Below are 21,234 nucleotides of genomic sequence, written 5' to 3'. Positions count from 1 at the left end.
ATCTGTCATGCACCAAACTTTGTTTTAAGGGTTTAGCAGGTATTAACTCATTTAATCTTCACAATGACGTGGAATTTGGCTAGCTGCAGCTGAGTCTCACTGAGGAAAGACCAGGATGTTCTGGGCTGATGCTGGCAAGGCTAGGACTGGGGGTTCCCTGGAGCAGAGGGAGTGATGACGGAACCCTGAAGGGGGAGCCCAGGACAGCAAACGACAAACCAAGCAGATAGCTGAAGTTGGCTATGGTCTTGCCCAGAAAGGATGTCCAGGGCCCAAGGTCTGGGTACGCCTGCCGGGGTGATGGATGAATGAAATTCCCCAAGGTCTTCCAGAAAGAAAAACAACTAAAACTTCTTGCAATGCCCTGGTGGGGTAAGGGCCAACCCTGCATCTATTTTGAGCCATAGAAAATGCCCACTGTAACCATCATCATCATGCACAAAACAGTCATGCAGAGCTTTCTAGGGCACAAATATTCCTTCATAATTACCCCCACCCATGCTCAAAGCACCCTAAGCCCCAGATGAAGAAACAGACGCACAGAGAGGTAAAGGGGCAAGTTCAGGGCCGTGGAGACAACAAGTGGAAGAGCGTGGACGGGAAGGCTGCTCTTACCACTTTCAAGGGGCGCTCAATGCAGCTGTTCCGTTATTATCATGAGCAGTGGTTTTCTTTACAACACCAAGAGCTCCATTATTAACGTGGCCATTTGTTGAGCATCTACCATGTGCTAGAAGCTCTTCAAGTTTCTTTACATATATTATTTACTCCTCAGGAAAGCTAACATTTATGGAACACTTTCTACAGTTTCACATGCATTATCTCATTTTATCCTCAGAAGGAACTTGAGAGGCGAGTACGATCATGATCTCCATCTGAGGAAGCCAGGCTTGGAGAGGTGACACAGCTACCGTGGCTCTGAGCCTTATTTGAACCCAGGCCTCCCCCATTCTCTGGGGTCATCCAGAATGACGACCAGATCTTGCCCTGTCTCCTTCAAACTCCAGACCTTACACCATCTTTATGTATATGCTGAAAATAATGTATCATAAAACAGATACACATATACACACACAATATATACTTTATATGTTTTATACGCCAAAATCTCTCCATGGTCAATGCATTAAATCTGTGAATTCAATTGGAACGAAAATCAAGAGTATTTACGAAGGTCCGGGTATTCTACATTTAGGAAATTAAGGTTTCAACATAGTCCAAAAGAAGAAAAAAACATGTGGTTCGCCATTAACATGCACATTAATAAAAGGGGCTGTTGAATCACATTCCCCAGCAACACCTGTTTCCTTCCCCGCTACATCCCCAGGATCCTTCACGGTGTGCATGCACGTTGCACGCTCCATGGAGAGTTGTGAGCCCACGAATGAATACACTGGGGGGAAATCGGGCTCCACGGAAGCCGCTTCCCCGGCACGGCCCAGTGGCGTGGACAGATCAGCCCCACTTCCCACTAACCATTTCTACCAGTAGCTGAGCAATTCTGTCAGTGCAGGTTTTAAATGGAAAGTGAGTCTGGATTCCAAGGGACATCAGAGAATTGGCCTTCCAGAAAAGCAAGAACATGGGGTGTCGTCTGAAAGAGATCACCCCGAGGCCATGTAAATATGCATGTGGTGGGCTTTGCCCCCTATCCTCACCACACAGAGTTTACTTCCTCATTAGACTAAAAATATGGAGAAAACCCACAGAAGCCTCCTAAGTTATAATTATTGGTCTGCTGCTTTAGCTCTACGAATACTCCTGAAGGCTTTGATTGCTGCAGTGGAGCGTGACAATGCTATTCAACGTCTAGCTTACAAGCTGACTGGCTTCCAGGATCGGTTTCTACAGGTAATTGCGTCCTTCTGGAATGGGAACATAGAATTACCGCATTTCAGCCTAGAGGGGACCTTCAAGGTAATTTCCTTCCTCCCCTACATTTTGTAGGTGAGGAAGCCGAAGCCTGTTGGAGGAGTTCCATGGCTTCCAGCCCAGCTGGGACCAGAGCCCAGTTCTCCTGTCCACTGAGCCTTTCTGTGGCTCACACATCCCGGCTGGCAGGATGTGCCAGATCTGGACACCTCCACCTAGAAGCCCCACAGGCATGGCATATTCAATCTGTCCAAGCCAAACTCTCCCTCCCCAACTGCCCCTTCTCCTGGATTCTCAGTCTCTGTCGATGGGCTGCTCAGCTGTGCAAGTCAGAAACGTGGGAGTCTCATGGACCCTGCTCCTCATCCAGCCTATGTTTTGGATCATGTGATTAATTCTCAAGACTCATCATTTTTCCCTTCCAGAATCTTCCTCTCTTCTCTGGTCCTTTTTCACTTCTGCTTGGACTCAGGACAGCTCCTCCCTTACCTCAGCCCGGGGCCCTTTAATCCCACTACACTTACTCCTCAAACCTTTCTAAGTCAGTAGAATCAGTGGAACGGAGAGACGGAAGGTGTGAGTGTAGTGATTATTCAACCTGAACCTGAACCCCAGCTCCCAGGCTTACTGCCACAGTGGCCTCAGGCAAAATGCCTAACCTCTTATTTGTACCTTGGTTTTCCTCATCTGTAAAAAGGAATAACGATGTCCGCTACATCAAGTTATTGAGAAGAGAAAATGAAGTTCTGTACGTATTTATTGAGCACAAAGTAAGTGCTCAATAAATGCAATCTAACATTGTTGTCATTGTATTATCATTCACATGTTCAAATCACTTAATTAAAATCTTTCCAGGGCTTCCCAGGTGGCGCGGTGATTGAGAGCCTGCCTGCTAATGCAGGGGGACGTGGGTTCGAGCTCTGGTCCGGGAAGATCCCACATGCCGCGGAGCGGCTGGGCCCGTGTGCCACAGCTGCTGAGCCTGCACTCTGGAGCCTGCGAGCCACAGCTACTGAGCCCGCGTGCCTGGACCCCGTGCTCCGCAACAAGAGAAGCCACCACAATGAGAGGCCCACGCACTGCAATGAAGAGTGGCCCCCGCTTGCTGCAGCTGGAGAAAGCCCACGAGCAGCAATGAAGACCCAGTGCAGCCAAAAATAAATAAATAAAAATAAATAAATTTATAAAAAAAAAACTTTCCAAATTTTTCTATTTACTGTAGAATAATGGTCAAACTCCTTAGCATGAAAAATTCCTAAAAATAGGTTCCAACCTCCTCATATTTTGGCCACTATCTTTATTATATCCATTGTGCCAACTTTAAAGAATAGGAAACACTTTATGTTTAATCTTCTATGACTTGCCTGGTAATCTTTACCCTATTTTTTATACTCATGAAGTCCTACTCATACTTCAAAACCCAGACCAAATTTTACACCTTCTGTGGAGTGTTCTTCAAGTCCCTTCCAGTTTCTCAGTTCCCTTCTTTTCCCCTCTCTTGGCCAAGTACATCAGTGTTCTGGATTCTCACCAAACCCTTGTCGGTTCCTGCCTTGCAGCACTGATCATGCTGTACTGTAATTAAGGATATACATGTCCACCGTTCTCACTGGACTGTGAGCTCTTTGAATAGGGGTATGACTAAGTCAGGGTCAAAACCTCAGGGATTAGCACAAAGCTATATGTGAGTCATTTAGAACAAGGACTGACACAGAGCAAGTTCCAAATAGATGTGAGCTAGTTATTATTATATCAATTCATTATTGAATGGGAAATGAAATGTACACATAAATGAAAGCTCAACTCACAAATGTACATGTTGTACATGTTCCCCAAATGATTCAAGAGCTCCATCATCATTCTTTGATTATAGTATGTGGAAAAGCTGTGGAAAGCAGAGATGAGCAGGGTGCCTGGCCTCTGTCTGGATCCCTTGGGGGCAATTCATGCTTCTTTGGCTTTTTATCTTGGCAAATGAACTCAGATATTAATCTGAGATGAAATGAATCTGTTGCATCAGTCTGATAATTTCTTTCTATCTGGTGATGCTAGTAGCGTTAATAGTAACAGAAGAGTGGTTTCATTAAGGTGTGTAAGACGCTGCTCAGGTGTAGACCAGTAGGACCTCACCTGTCTGCATGAGAAAAGGAACGGCAGGGAAAGTTTAATTGGCTGAGAAGCTCTGATGAGATACAGAAGTTAATGATGCACCAGTACCAGAAAACTGCTTCATGTTAAATGTGTCAGATTAAATTAGTAGATTAAAAAAAAAAAGACCCTTGGAAAGTTTTCAGAGAGAATGATGGAAAGTGCTAACTGAAAGCACAGGGTTAGAATCAAGTGCATTTTACACAGTTAATATGTGACATGGGGGACAAACATCTAAATAGCATGTTAGGCTGATGGAAAAGTTCATTTAGATAGTGCTACACTCTTAAAGGATTCCAAGATCCCTGTTTATCTAAGGCCCATAATGTTCATTAAAATTTCCCACTGTCAAAAGCTTTGGTGGGTACACAGGTACCACATGATCTGGCCCCGCCATGTCTCCAGGCTCACTCTCCTTGCCTACTTCGTTCAGGCCAATCTAGCTTCCTTATGGTTCCTTCGATGTGACAAGCTCCTTTTTGCCTCAGGGTCTAGGCAAAAAGTTGCCATCTCCTGAGTGCTTTTCCACCTGTTGTGCTGAACAACACCTATTCATCCTTTAGAAACTAGCTGAAAGTCACTTCCTCAGCAAAGTTATCCTGACCCCTCCAATCTAATCATCTATCCCATCAGCATCTCTCTTTTTCCACCATAATCCTTAGAAAGACCTCAAACAATTCTACTCTGTTTAAAATGTAGGAGTTGGAAAGAGTGTCACTCCCAGCCTAACAGTGAGAAAAAGCTCGATCATCTATGAAACCATAACTTTTCTTGAACTCAACTAGTCTGAAATTTAAGGAAAGACGAGTGCCTTCAAGAAGATTTGGGATGTGAAGACTGGCTTACCTTGGGAAGAACATGGGAAGAAAATAGGGCTGCCATAGAAGAAAGTAAGGAGACTTAAATTAAGATGCTTAATTTAACTGAATTGCTGAAGGTTGTGTAAGAACTTAAGTGAGAGAATAGAACTATTGTTTGTCTAGATACAAGAGGAATTTGCACTACTCACCGACTCCTCTCTACATACCCTCACTGGGTACTCATGACAAATACTGGGCACAAAGCCTTTTCCTTATATGAAAAGGCAAAGGATAGAAAAGCCAAAATAATTTTGAAAAGAAGAAAAAAGCTGAAGGACTCTCACTACCTGATCCGAGTATTATTATGAAGCGAAAGGAAAAGTATGAGATTAGTCAAAGCATAAACAAATAGATCAATGGAACAGAATAGAATTCAGAAACAGACCCATACATTTATGGTCAATTGAGTTTTGATGAAGTTGCAAAGCCAGTGCAATAGAGAAAGAATTGCCTTTTCAACAAATGCTGGATGGAACAATTGGACAGTCCTTGTAAATCAATGAAAATTCACAACATATTCAAAAGTGAACTCAAAATGGACTGTAGTTCTAAATGCAAAACCCCAAAGTATAAAACTTCTACAAGAAAACAAGCAGAAAATCTTTGTGAGGGAGGAAAAGATGTTTAGAATGACACCCCGTACATGATCAATAAATGAAAAATAAAAAATTGGACTTCATTTGAATTTAAAACATCTGTTTTTAAAAAGATGCTATTAAGGTAACAGAAAGACAAGCCACTGACTGGTGAAAATATTTGCAAATATATCTGGTAAAAGACTTATAACCAGAATATATAAAGAATTATCAGAACTTAATAATAAAAAACAGATGACCCAATAAATTAATGGGCAATGATTTGAACAGATACTTCACAGAGAAGGTATGTGGATGGCAAATAAGCAAATGAAACTATATTCAACAGTTTGTCAGTTTCTTAAAAAGTTAAATGTACATTTACATATGACCCAACAATCCCACTTCTATGTAATTATTCTAGAGAAGTAGAAACTTAAGTTTATATACAAACCTGTATGCAAACAGTTTATTTATAATTTTGTAAAACTGGAAACAACTCAAGTGCCGTACAACTGGTGAATGGATAAACCAAATGTGTATATTCACCCAAAGAATTTCTACTCAGAAATCAAAAGGAAAGCTACTGATCCACACAAATTTGAGGCAAAACCTCAAATGCATTATTCTAAGTAAAAAAGCCAGATTCAAAAGTTTATAGAAATACGACTCTGTTTTTGTGACTTTCTGGAATAGTCAAAACTATAGGGATAGAAAACTGATCACTGGTTGCCAGGAACTGGGATGAGGGAACCTTGGAGGTGATGGAACTGTTTCTCTGTCTTCATTATGGTGGATTAATTTACTGGATTACACTAAAAGAGTGCATTTTACTGCATGAAAGTTGTTCCTCAAAGATAAGCATCTCGAACTATATATTTATCAGTTTGATGATTTGCAAAGTGATTGTCTCCCTCACAAACAGCCAAACTGATGAGGGCAGGAATATTGCCTATTTGTTCACAGATGTGTTTTCAGCCCATAGAACACTGCCTGGCAGGTGGAAGGTGCTCAATAAATCTCTGTTGGATGGATGAATGATGGATGGATGGATAGATGGATGGATGGATGAATGATGGATGGATGGATAGATGGATGGATGGATGGATGGATGGATGGATGGATTGGCAGGTTCTCAGGAAAGATATTGGGCCCTGGAGCCTCACTGGCCTGGGTCTGAATGCTGGCTCTGTCACTTTCTCTGGCACAGGGGTAGCAAACTTTACTCCCTTTAGCCTCCATCATTTCTACAAGGAAAGTACAAGCATGGCCATGGTGCCTCCACAACCACCTGTGTTTGCTCACTGGGGAAAGGAACTCACATCTGGTGAGTACCGACAGGGCACCGGCCCAATGATCCCCCAGGGCACCCACCACCCCCCCAGCCGACCCAACTCCTATCGTGAATTAGGATTTGGTTGGGGTCTCTTTCCCCAATTAGACTGCAAACTCCATAAGGCAAGGGAATGTCAGATTTGGCTCTGGGTTCCCAGGGCTTAACATATACTAAATAGTCTGAATAATGACAACAGCGACAATAATAATATCAGTTACCAGTTTGATGCATCTACACTTGACTTTAGGTTATGTACTTTCCACAGTTACATCATGAAATCCTCACAAACAATCTACTAAGGCAGACTGCATAACCATTAATCCCATTTCTCAGATGAGGACACTGTCAGGTCCCGTGGTTTGACCTTGACCATGCTGGGCAGTTTAAGTGTATTATGTTGGCTAATGGGATTTGCCTAAGTTCACCCAGCCTCTAAGTGGAAGACACCCTAATCACCCCACGCTGAAGCCCACACTTCATTGAGACCCATTTCTGGCAAGCCCGATTGCCCATTTTCTTCTCCAAGGCCACCCATGAGGCCAAGCCCGTGAGTCTCCAGCATTGGCCTTTCCACTGGTTCCGTGGCCCTTATCATGGCATTGAAGACCCTGGTACTTTGGCCTGTTTCGTCTCTCCCTCTCACCTCCTCTTGTTCTACAAGCTATAAAAAGATGGGAGCGCTAGGGTCTCCCAGCCCACCACGCTGCGTCCCTCCTCTATGCCTTTGCACGGACTGAAACGGCCTTTCCTTATCCTCACCTGGCAGGTGAGCTCTGAGCACACCCTGAGATTTTAACTCCTCAGATGGTCCCACTCTGGGGAATCCGTCTTGACAGGGACCTGCTTAAATCCAGGCCTGCACAGCTCTCTGCCCCACAGGTGTTGCGCCCCTTTGGCCCCGGAGAGCATGACTCACCCCTGTGCCCCGGTGCCTGACCCTGAGCCTCACATCTCTGCAACACGCTGTGTTTGCCGAAAGACCACTCAGCTCTTCATTTCACCTCAGGTGAATAAACTCTGAAGCTCCGAGAGGCTGCTGGAACATTTCTGACTCCTAATCTGGCACGTTCCAGAGAGTTTTTTTTTTCTCTGTTGGTGAATTCCATCTGCTCTTTTAATGAATGAAAATTCAGTACTATGCAAATATTTCTTCTGGGATCATCCATCGTGAGCAACCTTTGGGAGCTTACTCATCAGCCCGTTCCCTGAATCCATGTTTGGAACATTCTGGGAACTTGTTATGGGGCCTTTGAACTGAACAGCTCAAGTGAACGAAATCAACAAACCTGCCACTCGATAGCAGGAATTTACAGCCCTGGGAACTGCAGGATGTGACCTGAATGAGAGAGTTTCCCTCTCACCCCCATTTTCCCCACTAACCTCCCACTGCTTGGCACTGCCAACCCCTACAGTCTCTGAAAATATATCCATTTGGTAAATCAGCTGTGCTCTCTAAATCCCATAAAAATCTCTCCTGTGCAATTCGTTCACTAATTCAGGACTGAAGCTCCTTTAATTAGAAGGACACTAGAAGCCCTGAATCCTAGGTACAGCTGGGACAATACACTTTTTTCTTGTCTGAGAAATGTGGCTTTCTGATACAAGAACTCAGTGTCAAAAAGGCACCTTGGTACAGTGGCAAAAGCATGGACTTCTGAAGCAACGTAAGTGCCCATCGACAGATGAATGGATAGAGAAGATGTGGTACATATACATGATGGAATACTATTCCGCCATAAAAACAAATGAAATAGTGCCATTTGCAGCAACATGAATGGACCTAGAGATTATCATACTAAGTGAAGTAAGCCAGACAGAGAAAGACAAATATCACATGATATCACTTATACATGAAATCTAAAAAAATGATACAAATGAAGTTATTCACAAAACAGAAGTAGACTCACAGACACAGAAAACAAACTATGGTTACCAAAGGGGAGGGGGGGAAGGGATAAGTTAGGAGTTTGGGATTAAAATATACACGCTACTACATATAAAATAAGTAACCAACAAGGACCTATTATATAGTACAGGGAACTCTCCTCAATATCTTGTAATAACCTATAATGGAAGAGAATATAAAAAAAGAATATATATATTTATACATATATATACATATACATATACACACATATATATAAAAAATGAATCACTTTGCTACACCTGAAACTAACCCAATGACTGTAAATCAACTCTATTTCAATAAAAATTTTTTAAAAAAGCACGGACTTCCGACCCAAATAGACATGGCTTCAAATTCTGGCTCCATCACTTGCCAGCTGTGTGACTCTGGGCAGGTTAGCTAACCTCTATGGGCCTCAGGTTACTCATATATAAAATGAAAGAGATGTAGAATCCTCATATGGATCTTCTGGGGATTAAATGTAATGACAGACATCTGGTAGGGTCAAAATACATGTTGGTTTTCTTCTCCTTTTTGACAGTGGGGCCACTGTGGTGAGCGGCCAGCTGGGTCAACCCTGGTCTGCTTTCCCAGAAGCTGAGAGCCAGGACAGAGCTGCGTCAGAGATGAGTGGGAAGTCAGGGCATGAGGCTGAGGTAGCCCAGGAAAGTCTGCTATGAACAGTGGCAAAGCAGGGGCAGAAAGGTCAGGGTTGGGAGAACATTGTCTTGAATTTCTCCAGTGGTCCAGAATCTACTTTCCTAGAGATCAATTTACTTTTTGGAAATAGCCTCAAGGCAGTGGGAACTAATTTATAGGATTATAGAGGTGGCTCCAATTGGGAGATTCTTCTCTTATGTCACCTCTCTCCTCCATCCTCCCTCTGGAGATGATGACTCCTCCGGCCTCTACCTGCCCCTTCTGGCAAAATGCTCCTGGGCTTAGAATGGGTGTTCTTCTCTCCTGTGTCCTCCCTGGGGGATCCTGTCACTGCCGTGGCTTTGCTGCATCTCTGTGCCGGTGACTCCCGATGCACCGATGGAGTCCACATCACTCTCCAGATGCTTGGAGTACATCTGAATGTCTTGAAGTTCCTACAGACCTCACTTTCAACTTCATCCTTCCCACCATCCCACACACCTGCTCCTCCTGCGGTGTTCCCCGCACAGTGATCTTCACTGTAATCCCCTCTACTGCTTGATTCAGAGGCCTGGAGGCAGCCTTATCCCCTCCTTCACGGCCATTCTCCATCTCCATGTCTGATCTCTGTTGAATCTTAAAGCAGGCACCTCCTTGGATAGAACTGCCCCAGCTCTGGATCCTTCTGGAATGGGATTTCAGAAAGATCATCAACAGTGAAAGCCTTATTAAGGTCTGTATTCAGCATCCCAAGGGGATTCTCTGAAGTGGACAGACCCACTCACTGTATACCCTCTGGTGTTCACACTGACCTGGGTCTGCTCTCACCACCAAGGTCAACCTGGGTAGGTCCCCCGACCTCTCTCAGCCCATTTCCTCAACTCTAAAAATGGGAATAAATAATTGCACCTACTTCATGTTTGTGAGGATTAAATAAGGTTATGGATGGAATGCCTGGCCCATACATAGTAAATGCTAAAAAGTATTGTTTTTACCATTATTTATTGCCAAACTTCATTTATGTAATCTACTTAGTAAGTTAAAGATGAAGGACACAAGGAGTCCATTCTGGGGAGATGCTGACATAGTTTCTGAATCTCCACAATCCACATATAAACAATGGCAGAGCAGATAAATAGCTAAACCAAAAACCATGGGCAATATTTACTACAAAGCTAAGTTGTTCCCCCAGACCCCAAACTATAAGCAGGTGGGAACAAACCGGCAACAGTGACAAGCCCTCCATGGCAGTGATTTCTGTACAGAAGGAAACAAAGAAAAAAACAACACAGCCTATGATGGACCAGAGGACAGGGAACTCCAAAATAGTGAGCAGACGTTGACTGGGAGGCAGAGCTGCCCAGTCTGAGAATAGCAGCTGAAACTGGGAGGGACTTGTCCAGACCCATCTCAGGTGAGTGAAAAGGGCCCTTGGTAAGTTTTGCAGGACCTGGAGAGTCTGGGACACAAAATCGCTCTCATCAATCCAGCCAGAGCTCCCATCTAGGAAAGATCCCAGGGAGAAACTGTTGGGAGTGAAATCAAAACTGAGCAGGAAGGGGGCCCCTCAGACCAAAGAAAGAGGAGGTCCAGATGGAAGTGGGCAAGGAAATCCCAGGTAGCAAGCTGCCTTGGGATGTGACATGTCACTTAAACAACAGAAGAGGCAAGTCTGTTAGAAAAGCTACCCTGAGCCACACCATCTTATAAAGGTTCAGGAAAACTAATATCACGTGAAAATGAGCAACAGGAAAGTATCAAAGTCAAATTCCATGTCAAGTATAAGAGAAAGGAGAATAAAGAACAGAACGACATTGTACAAGGAAAGCACCTCAGAAAAGACAGTGCGGTGGATTGTTTCATAAATGGTTCCCCAGTGAATCAGGCTGTCTGGTATCCATGCCCAGTGCATCCCCTCCCATGTGGTCCCTGGTCTTCGTCATGTGACTTGCTTTGTCCAGTTGGACATCAGGAAGTGTGAAGCAAACAGAGGCTTGATAGGCACGTGGGAGTTGGGTTCTCCTTCTTGAAACCGCTGCCACCATGTGAGCAAGCTCTCTCTAGTCCCCTTGATAGGAAAGACCACGCAGAGAGAGGGGCCCATTTATCTCAGCTGTCCTGGCTGACCCAGCAGCTGAATGAGTGACCACAACAAAAACCAGCAGAAGAACCACTCAGTCAAGTGGCAGATAAAAAGGAACGAAACTGAGTTATTTGTAGTGAGGTGGATGGACCTAGAGACTGTCATACAGAGTGAAGTAAGTCAGAAAGAGAAGAACAAATACTGTATGCTATCACATATATATGGAATCTAAAAAAAAAAGAAAGAAAAAAAAATGGTCAGAAGAACCTAGGGGCAAGACGGGAATAAAGATGCAGACCTGCTAGAGAATGGACTTGAGGATACGGGGAGGGGGAAGGGTAAGCTGGGACAAAGTGAGAGAGTGGCATGGACATATATACACTACCAAATGTAAAATAGATAGCTAGTGGGAGGTAACCGCATAGCACAGGGAGATCAGCTCGGTGCTTTGTGACCACCTAGAGGGGTGGGATAGGGAGGGTGGGAGGGAGGGAGATGTAAGAGGGAAGAGATATGGGGATATATGTATATGTGTGACTGATTCACTTTGTTATAAAGCAGAGGCTGACACACCATTGTAAAACAATTATACCCAATAAAGATGTTAAAAAAAAAAACAACTGGCAGAATTGTGATAATACAATTGTTATTGTTCTAAGCCACTAGGTTTTGACATGGTTTGTCATATAGCAATTGACAACTAATACAGACATTAAGAATTAATAACTAATATAGACATTTAAAAATTATGCAAGACGTGAAAGAACACATAAATTATAATTAAATACTCAGAAATCTGGCAAAAGAACTCAGGAAAAAAATTAGAAACAAAGGGAAATTATTTCAGAAATAAATACTTCACTACAAAGCAAATAAACACAACAGAGAATGCTTTAAAATAAAGAGAAAGAAAAAAAATGAGACAAAATTTAAACATAGGATGAAAGAGATAAGAAAGATTTGAAAATGGCAACTATTGAAGACTGACAAAGAAGACCCAACATTCAGATAACAGGCATCCTTAACAAAGAAAAAGTAAAGGAAAAGAATGTGTAATAAAAAAAATGACATTTCCATGAAAAGTCCTAAAGAAAAACCAACCTGAAACCACATTGCAAGAGCACTGTGTACCTAAGAATATAGATCCAAAATGACCAACACCAAAATTGTATTCTGGCAACACTACTGGACTTTAAGGAAAAAGAAGAAGGGTTTGTTGTTTACTTGTTTGTTTGTTTTTCCCTAAGCTGGAGCCAACCTTTCTGGCTGAGTAGGAGTTCTCTAGAAAACACAGGAGGAGATGAACTTCCTGGCAGGGGAGACAGCTTAGGTAAGGGCCAAAGGTGTGAGAGAGCACGGCACATACTGGGCATGGTTTGGGGTCTGGTGAGGGGATGGGAGGTGGGTGAGGGAGGGGTGAGATGAAGCAGGAGAGGAATGCTGAGGCCTGAAGGGGTCTGGAATACTCACCCATGTAGGGCTTGGTCCCCGCCATGGAGGAAGCCTTTTCTGTGCCTTTCACGACCGTCGCTATGTTGAAGTCTGTGATGTGAACATGTCCTGGAGACAGAGAATCAGAAACCACAGTTAGCAAGAGCTGCAGGCAGCTGGGTTATTTCCTTGTCTGATTTAAAGCTGTGGTCTGCAAAGCGGTGGGTGGCGCAGGAGGAAAATATTAGAACTTTTACTTACATTAGTATTTTAACTGATACTTTAGAAGTGCCTATTTTGGGCAGCAATATTTACAGTAGCCAAGCTATGGAAACAACCTAAGTGTCCATCAACAGTCAAATGGATCAAGGTGTGGTATGTGTACATAGTGGAATTTATTCAGCCCTGAGAAAGAAGGACATCCTGCCATTGGGGACAATAAGGATGGATCTTGAGGGCATTATGTTAAGTGAGAAGTCAGACAGAGAAGGACAAATACTGCATGGTCTCACTTGTATGTGGAATCTAAAAAAAAAGTCGAACTCATAGAAACAGAGAGTAGAAAAGTGGTTGCTAGGGGCCAGGGGAGGGGGAAATAGGGAAAGGTTGGTAAAAGGATACAAACCTTCAGCTCTAAGATGAATAAGGTTTGAGGATAATGCAAAACATGGTGACTACAGTTGATAACCCTGTATTGTATAATTAAGATTTGCTAAGATAGTAGCACTCAAATATGCTCACCCTCCAAAAAATAGATACATATACATATATAAATATGTGAGGTGAAAAAAAAATCTATTTTATACGCAGGTTTTATAATGTGAATTTTGGTGGTACATGCATACTATTTATAAATAATCAAATATGTTGAAGACATAATGAAATTTTTATGGATTAAAGTTTAGCAGCACTGGTCCAGAGAGTGAAAGCTCCTGATAAATAAATGAGACAGGAGAGTCCAGATTCCCTCACTCAGGAAAACAGTGGGTTGGGAGAGGGCACAGGGAGAGAGGATTCTCATGCCCTGAAGACACCCTTGTTCTGCTGTCTGTCTGCTCTGGGCAGTGGGGGCCTTAGTACTGTACCTGATGAATTGAGTAGGGAGGGGGCTTGGGGATTGAGACCACCTTCCATCCAGCCTAAAGTAACGGCAGCAGATGGGACGTGGGTGTTGAAGAACCCTGAGAGGGAAGGAAGAGGGGCAGAAAAGGAAGGAGACAAGGAGATGTGGGGATAAAGGCGGAAAAGAAAGAAAGTGACAGAAAGAGGGTGACAGGTGAGAAGGAGGAAAATCCAAAATAGTGAGTACTGGCCCTCTGGGGAATTTGGAACATAAAATAAAACCAGCTCTGTCCATCAATGGATGAATGGATAGAGAAGAGGTATAATGGGTGTAGATATAAAATGGGATAGTACTCAGCCATAAAAAAGAATGAAATTTTGCCATTTGCAGCAACATGGATGGACTTGGAGGGCATTATGCTAAATGAAATAAGTCAGACAGAAAAAGACAAAAACTTTATGATATCACTAGTATGTGGAATCTAAAAAATACAACAAGCTAGTGAATAAAACAAAAAAGCAGCTGACTCACAGATGTAGAGAATAAACTAGTGATCACCGGGGGGGAGAGGGCAGGGGTAGGGGATAAAAAAAAAGGGTTATTATGGGATTATAGGAAATCATGTGTGTGAAACTTTTGAAAACTATAAAGCACTACAGAATTTTAAAAACACATAAAATAAAATAAAACCAGCTCTGAGACCCTTGAATACCTGATATAAATGCAATCACATTTCTTTCTGTTTGTCATCACATCACCTTGTGAAAATGGTGGGATTTTCACCAAATCTGAGAGCTGTGTTTGGAATGCTGGGGCTTAAATACACAGGTGGGTGGCATACACAAAACTGGTACATTGGGAGAGCCTGGAGGGCACCTCCAAGAGATGGACAGAGCCCCGCTAGAGCAGGTGCACAGAGGCCTGCTGAGAGGCTCATGGGAGAGGCGTGCCTGATGTGATCAGCCACAGTGGATGGAAAAAGCACCAGCGGTGTCACGTGCAAATCCCAAATCTCAGGCTCAACGGCCAGCACTGATGTGTGACCAAGCTGCTCTGCCAGGCTCTCTGTCCAGTGCCCCCCGGGGGAGATGCAGCAGGAAGTACTCAGTGATGATCTGTAGCACCCCTCAGCTGCTTGTGGATGAAGCTTAAGTCACCCAGCCAGGCCTCTGCTGGGAAACCTTTCTGGCCAGACACACAGTGTCCCCACCCAGGTAGCATCTCTAGAACATATCCAGTCTGCTCCAGCCTCTGGGGCTGGGATGAGCATCCCTCCCATTCAGCCATCCGTGGTCCTATCTGCAGAGAGGCAGTGCAGTGCAGTAGTTGGGTGTACAGACTCTGAGCCAGGCTGCCTTGGTTTGGGTCTCAGCTTTGTTGTGACCAGCTGTGTGGTATTTGCCTTGGGCAAATAATCTCCCTGAGCCTTGGTTTTCTCATCTGTAAAATGGGGATGATGATAACAAAATATCCATCTCAGAGGGCTGTTGGGAGGAGTCAGGGAGTTAATACATATGAAATGGTTACAGCATACTGACACACATGAAATAGGGAATTTCGTATAAGCATTTACTCTTAGCAGTATTGTCCTGCCAAGGCGTGGCTCCAATCCCCCTCCAGCTAGGGCCAGTCCACCCCTCCATCCTCCGTTGCCTCATTTCTAATACTAACAAACAACTGAATTCACAGTCCTGTTTTCCACTGTGAGGTATGTGAAAGTAGGTGGACATCTGAGTCATTTCTGCACCCCACACCTGAACAGTTCCAAGCACAGCAGCACCGCTGGGAGGGAATTCTGGAATCTTCAAATATGGTTTTTATTTGGTTTTCTTTCATTTCTCCTCCTCTTAAAATTTTTTAATATTTGCATTATGAAAGTAAAGCCAGCTCATTATAATAAATCACAGAATACAAACATGTGTTTGAGTCTCTCCTTTCCCTGCCATATAACCACCCTGATTCATACAGCTCCTCCATTATTTCTCCCTTCACTTATGCAAATGTATATCCACATACGTTAGGACTTTGGTTTGTTCTTACAATAAAGAGCTCAATACTCCATGGGTCATTCTAAGAGTCACTTTTGCATTTAACCACGTATTGTGGACATATTTCCAAATCAGTATACGTAGGTCTACTTATGAGATCCACAATCCCTACCTCCATTCGAAATCCATTGTTTTGTTTTGTTTTTTTGTAATTCATTTGGTGATAAAATCTGACCTGGAAGTCCTCTTCATAGTTTTTTTTTTTTTTAATTTATTTATTATTTATTTATTATTTATTTTTGGCTGTGTTGGGTCTTCGTTTCTGCGCGAGGGCTTTCTCTAGTTGCGGCAAGCGGGGGCCACTCTTCATAGCGATGCGCGGGCCTCTCACTATCGCGGCCTCTCTTGTTGCGGAGCACAGGCTCCAGACGCGCAGGCTCAGTAGTTGTTGCTCATGGGCCTAGTTGCTCCGCGGCATGTGGGATCTTCCCAGACCAGGGCTCGAACCCGTGTCCCCTGCATTAGCAGGCAGATTCTCAACCACTGCGCCACCAGGGAAGCCCAGGTTGTTTTTTTTTTTCTTTTTAATTTATTCTAAAAAATAAATTTATTTATTTTATTTTATTTATTTTTGCTGCATTGGGTCTTCATTGCTGTGCGCGGGCTTTCTCTAGTTGTGGTGAGCAGTGGCTTCTCTTGTTGCCGAGCACGGGCTCTAGGCACGTGGGCTTCAGTAGTTGCAGCGTGTGGGCTCAGTAGTTGTGGCACGTGGGCTCTAGGGTGCAGGCTCAGTAGTTGTGGTGCATGGGCTTAGTTGCTCCGCGGCATGTGGGATCTTCCTGGACGAGGGCTCGAACCTGTGTCCCCTGCATTGGCAGGCGGATTCTTAACCACTGCGCCACCAGGGAAGCCCTTCATAGTTTTATTTATTCTACTTAGGGTGAAAAGTCATGTTTTGCTATAGAAATATTTATATATTTGATTACAAGATGCTCTCCAAGCCTTGCTACATAGTATACAGTACATATTACATAATATACAGCATATATTATTTTAAAATATTATTATATGTTATGTTAGACACATTATTTTCATATTATTATGATATATATTATTTAATACAAGTATATATTTAAGTCTGAAAATATCTGAGTTATGAAACCATATCTGGCCCCAAGAGTTTCAGATAAGAAATTGTGGACCTGTATTTGCAGAGTATTCCATATATGGTTATACCATATTTTATTCAACAATTCTCCTATTATGGCACTCAGGTTGTTTCCAGTTTTGTTTGCTTAATTGTTTGTCTTGTTCTTATAAAATATGCAGCAGTAGTATTCTTGAGCTTCTCTTTACATATTGGTACTTTTATTTTGACTGGATAAATTCCCAGAAGTTGAAGTGTATAGTTAAAGGGTATGCATTTTATGTTCCAAAAACTTACAATTTATGGTACTATGAACAGAATATGAGTGTGTATTTCTCTGCACTTTTACTAGCAGTAACTGCTATCAATAATTTTACTTATTGGCTATTATCAGATGGTGAGAAATGTTATTTCAATGCTGATGCGGCTGCATAGTCTTCATGTGACCAGTATCCCTGCGAACTGCCTATCTAGAGTCTTGGTCATTTTCAGTCAGAGCTCCTTGACTATTCAATACATTTACTCTTTTCTCTGGTCCATCTACTGCAAATCTCTTCTTCTAGATTATTGTTTTTCTTTTGACTTTGTTTATAGGATCTCTTCCATTTGAAAGTTTAAAGAATTCAAACAATATATTATTTTTATAGTTTCTGAGTATTATTTTTCTTATAACTTTCCAGTTTCCAGAAACCTATTCTACTCCCAAGATTTTACATATTCCTCAATATTTTCTTATAATATATATATATATAAAATTTATATTTTATATCAATATTTAAATCTCCCAACCATATGGATTATATTTTTCTATATGGTATAATATAGATTCTGATTTTATTTCTTCCAAATAGATAGCTATTTGTTTCAACATTTCTTGAAAATTTCATCCTTTCCCAATAACTTGTAATTTGACCTTCATTTTACATCAAGTCACACATATATGTGGATTTGCGTATGGATTCTCTCTTCTGTTGTACTGACCTATTGTTTATTGCTGGACCAGAACTATATTCATTTCATTACAATAGATTTGTAGCCCACTGTAAAATTAGATGAGAGTGGTCACCCTCATGATTGTTTCTTTTCCATGTTTTCTTGGAAACATGGAAAAGAATATTTATTCTCAAATATTTATTTTTGGAGATGAATTCTGTCCAGTTTTAGGAGATACTCCCATTAAGATTTTGATAGGAATTACACTAAGTTATGCATTCATGCGAGAAGTGTGGACATGTAATCCACCCAAGGTCATGCTCTGTCTTTCATTCAGTCCTTGCTTTATTCCTTCAGTGTATGTTTAGTGTTTTCTTCATTTAGACCTTGCAACTCCCTGGATAAATTTATTCCTAGATATTATATAGTTTTGATCACTATTTTGAATGAGGATATTTTCCTTTTCTTTTTATACCTAGTTGTTTTTAGTACAATAAAAAGCTCTTAAGTTTTGCTTATTTATCTCCTATTTGGCTACTCTATTAATCATCCATAGCACAAGAAATTATCTCCCAATATCCCATCTCCCCTTCTCAGATAGTAATAGAATTTTTAATTGAGTTCATGCTCACCCAGTTAAAGACTATATTTCCCAGACTCCCTTGCAGCTGGCTGTGGTCATATGACCAGGTTCTGACCAATGGGATATGAACAGAATGATATTTGCAACTTTCAGGATATTTCCTTAAAGGGAATGAGAATTCCCTCATTCCCTCCACTACCCCCCCATTCTGTCACCTGTTATGTGGACTTGGGGGGATATTTTGGGCCACACAGATGTGGAGCAACAAAGTAGAAGCAGCTTGGGTCACAGTAAATGCCAATGGAGGAGAGATTAGACTTTTACCAAAGAGAAAACTACTTCTGTTTCGTTAAAAAAAATTTTGTGAGTCTTTGAAAAGGAATTATGTCTCTCTTAAATTTTACAGCCCGCTATTAATTTTGATAGTTTTTCTAGTGAGCCTTTTGGTGTTTCTAGGCATAGAAGCACATCATCTGCATACAATGATGGTGTCCTTTCCCTGGTTGAAGGGCCTAGAGCACAGTGGTTAAGAATACAGTCTTTAGAGTCAGATTGCTCAGGAACAAACAGCTGTGCTCCTGTGTGGGACATCTGCTGTTTGTGGCCACTCACATCCCCTTATCTCAGCAATTACTCATCCCTGCACATCTGGCTGTGGAATGGGGCATGTGGCTCCAGCTGCAGCCAGCCAGGCCAACCTCACCCTTTGGCTCTAACAGTTGGCTCAGGGTTGGGCATATGAACCAATTGGGGCCAATGAAAACTGGGGAGATGATTTTCTAGGGATTCAGGAAATGAAGAGTTTTCTTTCTTTTTTTTCAGGAGCTACCTAAAGTGATATTCTCTGCCTTTGGCCAGTGTGATGTGGGGATATAACCACCCCCCCCTGCCCCACCCAGGAACTGTAGAAGCCATTGGCTTCCACAAAGAAAGACAAGCTAAAGATGAAGCCTATCCTTGGAGAAGGCAGAGCTGCAAGGGTGGCAGAGAAATGGTGCCAAAGCCTGAGCGAACCCTTCCTGAAGCCACAATCCACTGGGCTTCAGCTATACAAGCTAAAAATCCCCTGTATTGCTTAGGACTATTTGAGTTGGGCTCCGTGTTCTTTGCCACACACTGCTGGCGTCCTAATGATGCAGCCACTTACCATGAGATTTGGGCAGGTTATTTCACTCTATAAGCCTCTGATTCTTCTAATATTAGTAAGCACCTTGTAGGGTAGTTGTAAGCATTAAACAGGGTAGATAGGGACTGAGAATGTGACCTTTGAGCAAAGACCCAAAGAAGAGAGGCAGCAAGCCATTGGACTTCTGGGGCAGGAGTGTGATGGCAGAGGGAATGGGCAGCACAAAGGCCCTGCAAGGGACCAGCGAGGGGGCCAGAGAGAGAAAGTGGGAAAGGGGCTCAGATGGCTTTTACTCCAAGTGAGAGGGTTTTGAGAAAGATACAATCCAACTCACTTTAGAATCACTTTGGCTTGTGTATGGATTGTAGGGGCAATAGTCAAAGCAGGGAAACTGATAAAGAGGGAGAAAAAAAATGTACCCCCCATCTATTTAAGCTGCTGTTGTTTAGGGTTGCATAACTGGTACATAATTGGTGCTGAAGCGCATTTAATCCTTGAAGTACTCTTATCAGGGGGGTATGGCTACCCTGTTTTTTACAGAAGAGTAGCCTGAAGCTCCAGAGGCCCGTGACTCACCCACGGTCAGCAGCTGATACGTGGGAAGCTGTTTGTCTCCAGCTTCTTCCGGGGCGGGCATTTCCCTCCGCCCCACGCTGCCCCCTTCAGGGCTGAGTCTCACAGCCCAGCCCTTACTTCCTCCCGGCCCTCTGGGGTGGAGGATCTGGGGCAGCTCTGAAGCAGACCAGTCTACCCGGGAATTCACGTCCAACAGGAGCGCCAGACAGCTGAATTCCACTTCTGGTTTCTGTACCGCGTGAGCTGATGCGCTGTAACTTCCCGGTGTGTCTCCTTTAACGGTTGAGTCAAGACGTGGGAGAGTGAAAATTAGTGCCATATGAGGTCTCCTCTGAGTTCCTTCTAAGGAGAGTGGAAATTTACTACAAAATGTGCAAATATGAACTGACTTCTCAGCTATTTGTTTTCTGTAAATTAAAAACATTCAAAATTCAGGGAGAGAAGGAGCCCAGGATATTGTGTGAGATCTGTTAGTACAAGTTTTAATGAGAGAATCAATAATCAATAATCATCCTCCCAGCCCTGTTTATGAATCCTGAACTCCAGCTCTGCTTCTCTCCTTTCTCTGAACTCATGGAAATTCATCACACCTCCAAGACTCTGACACCATATGGAATGCTTTTCCCTCCCCTCTGCCTGGCAGATTTCCATTCATTCTTCAAAACCTGGCTGGAGAGTTATATTACTGCTGGACGCACATCTAACCTTTGCTTGCTTGCTTCCACTAACAGGAGACTCACTGCCATGAGGGGTGTGTGTCTTGGTTGGCTTGGGCTGCTAAAACAGATTACCACAGACTGAGTGGTGTAAACATCAAGCATTTATTCTTCACAGTCCTGGAAGCTGGAAGTCCAAGATCAGGGTGCCAGCATGGTTGGGTTCTTGGTGAAGATATTCCTAGTTTACATGGCAACTTTCTTGCTGTATCTTCATATGGTGCTCTGGTCCCTTCATCTCCTTATAGGGCA

The 21,234-nt window shown here is 42.9% G+C and overlaps 1 protein-coding gene and 1 long non-coding RNA gene across 6 annotated transcripts in view; one reads left to right on the top strand and one right to left on the bottom strand.

The window, feature by feature from the left end:
* Nucleotides 1–21,234, bottom strand: part of STK32B (serine/threonine kinase 32B) — a 342,757-nt gene that overhangs the window by 35,882 nt on the left and 285,641 nt on the right. For 2 of the 3 annotated variants that reach the window (XM_082389996.1, XM_082389997.1), the window contains exon 6: nt 12,890–12,979. In XM_082389996.1, coding sequence (XP_082246122.1) covers nt 12,890–12,979 — 90 coding nt within the window. Of the gene's footprint in view, nt 1–9,807; nt 10,022–12,889; nt 12,980–21,234 lie in introns of those variants that run through there. The other variant, XM_082389998.1, reaches the window with a different exon arrangement.
* LOC309627802 overlaps nt 12,990–21,234 on the top strand; it is a 41,192-nt gene continuing 32,947 nt past the window's right edge. For all 3 annotated transcript variants that reach the window (XR_014243961.1, XR_014243962.1, XR_014243963.1), the window contains exon 1: nt 12,990–20,504. This is a non-coding gene — a long non-coding RNA (uncharacterized lncRNA). The remainder of the gene's footprint in view (nt 20,505–21,234) is intronic.

This window comes from Balaenoptera borealis (genome assembly GCF_965194805.1).
Source record: "Balaenoptera borealis genome assembly, chromosome: 4".
Lineage (NCBI taxonomy): Eukaryota > Metazoa > Chordata > Mammalia > Artiodactyla > Balaenopteridae > Balaenoptera > Balaenoptera borealis.
This window is presented reverse-complemented; position numbering and strand designations above follow the sequence as displayed.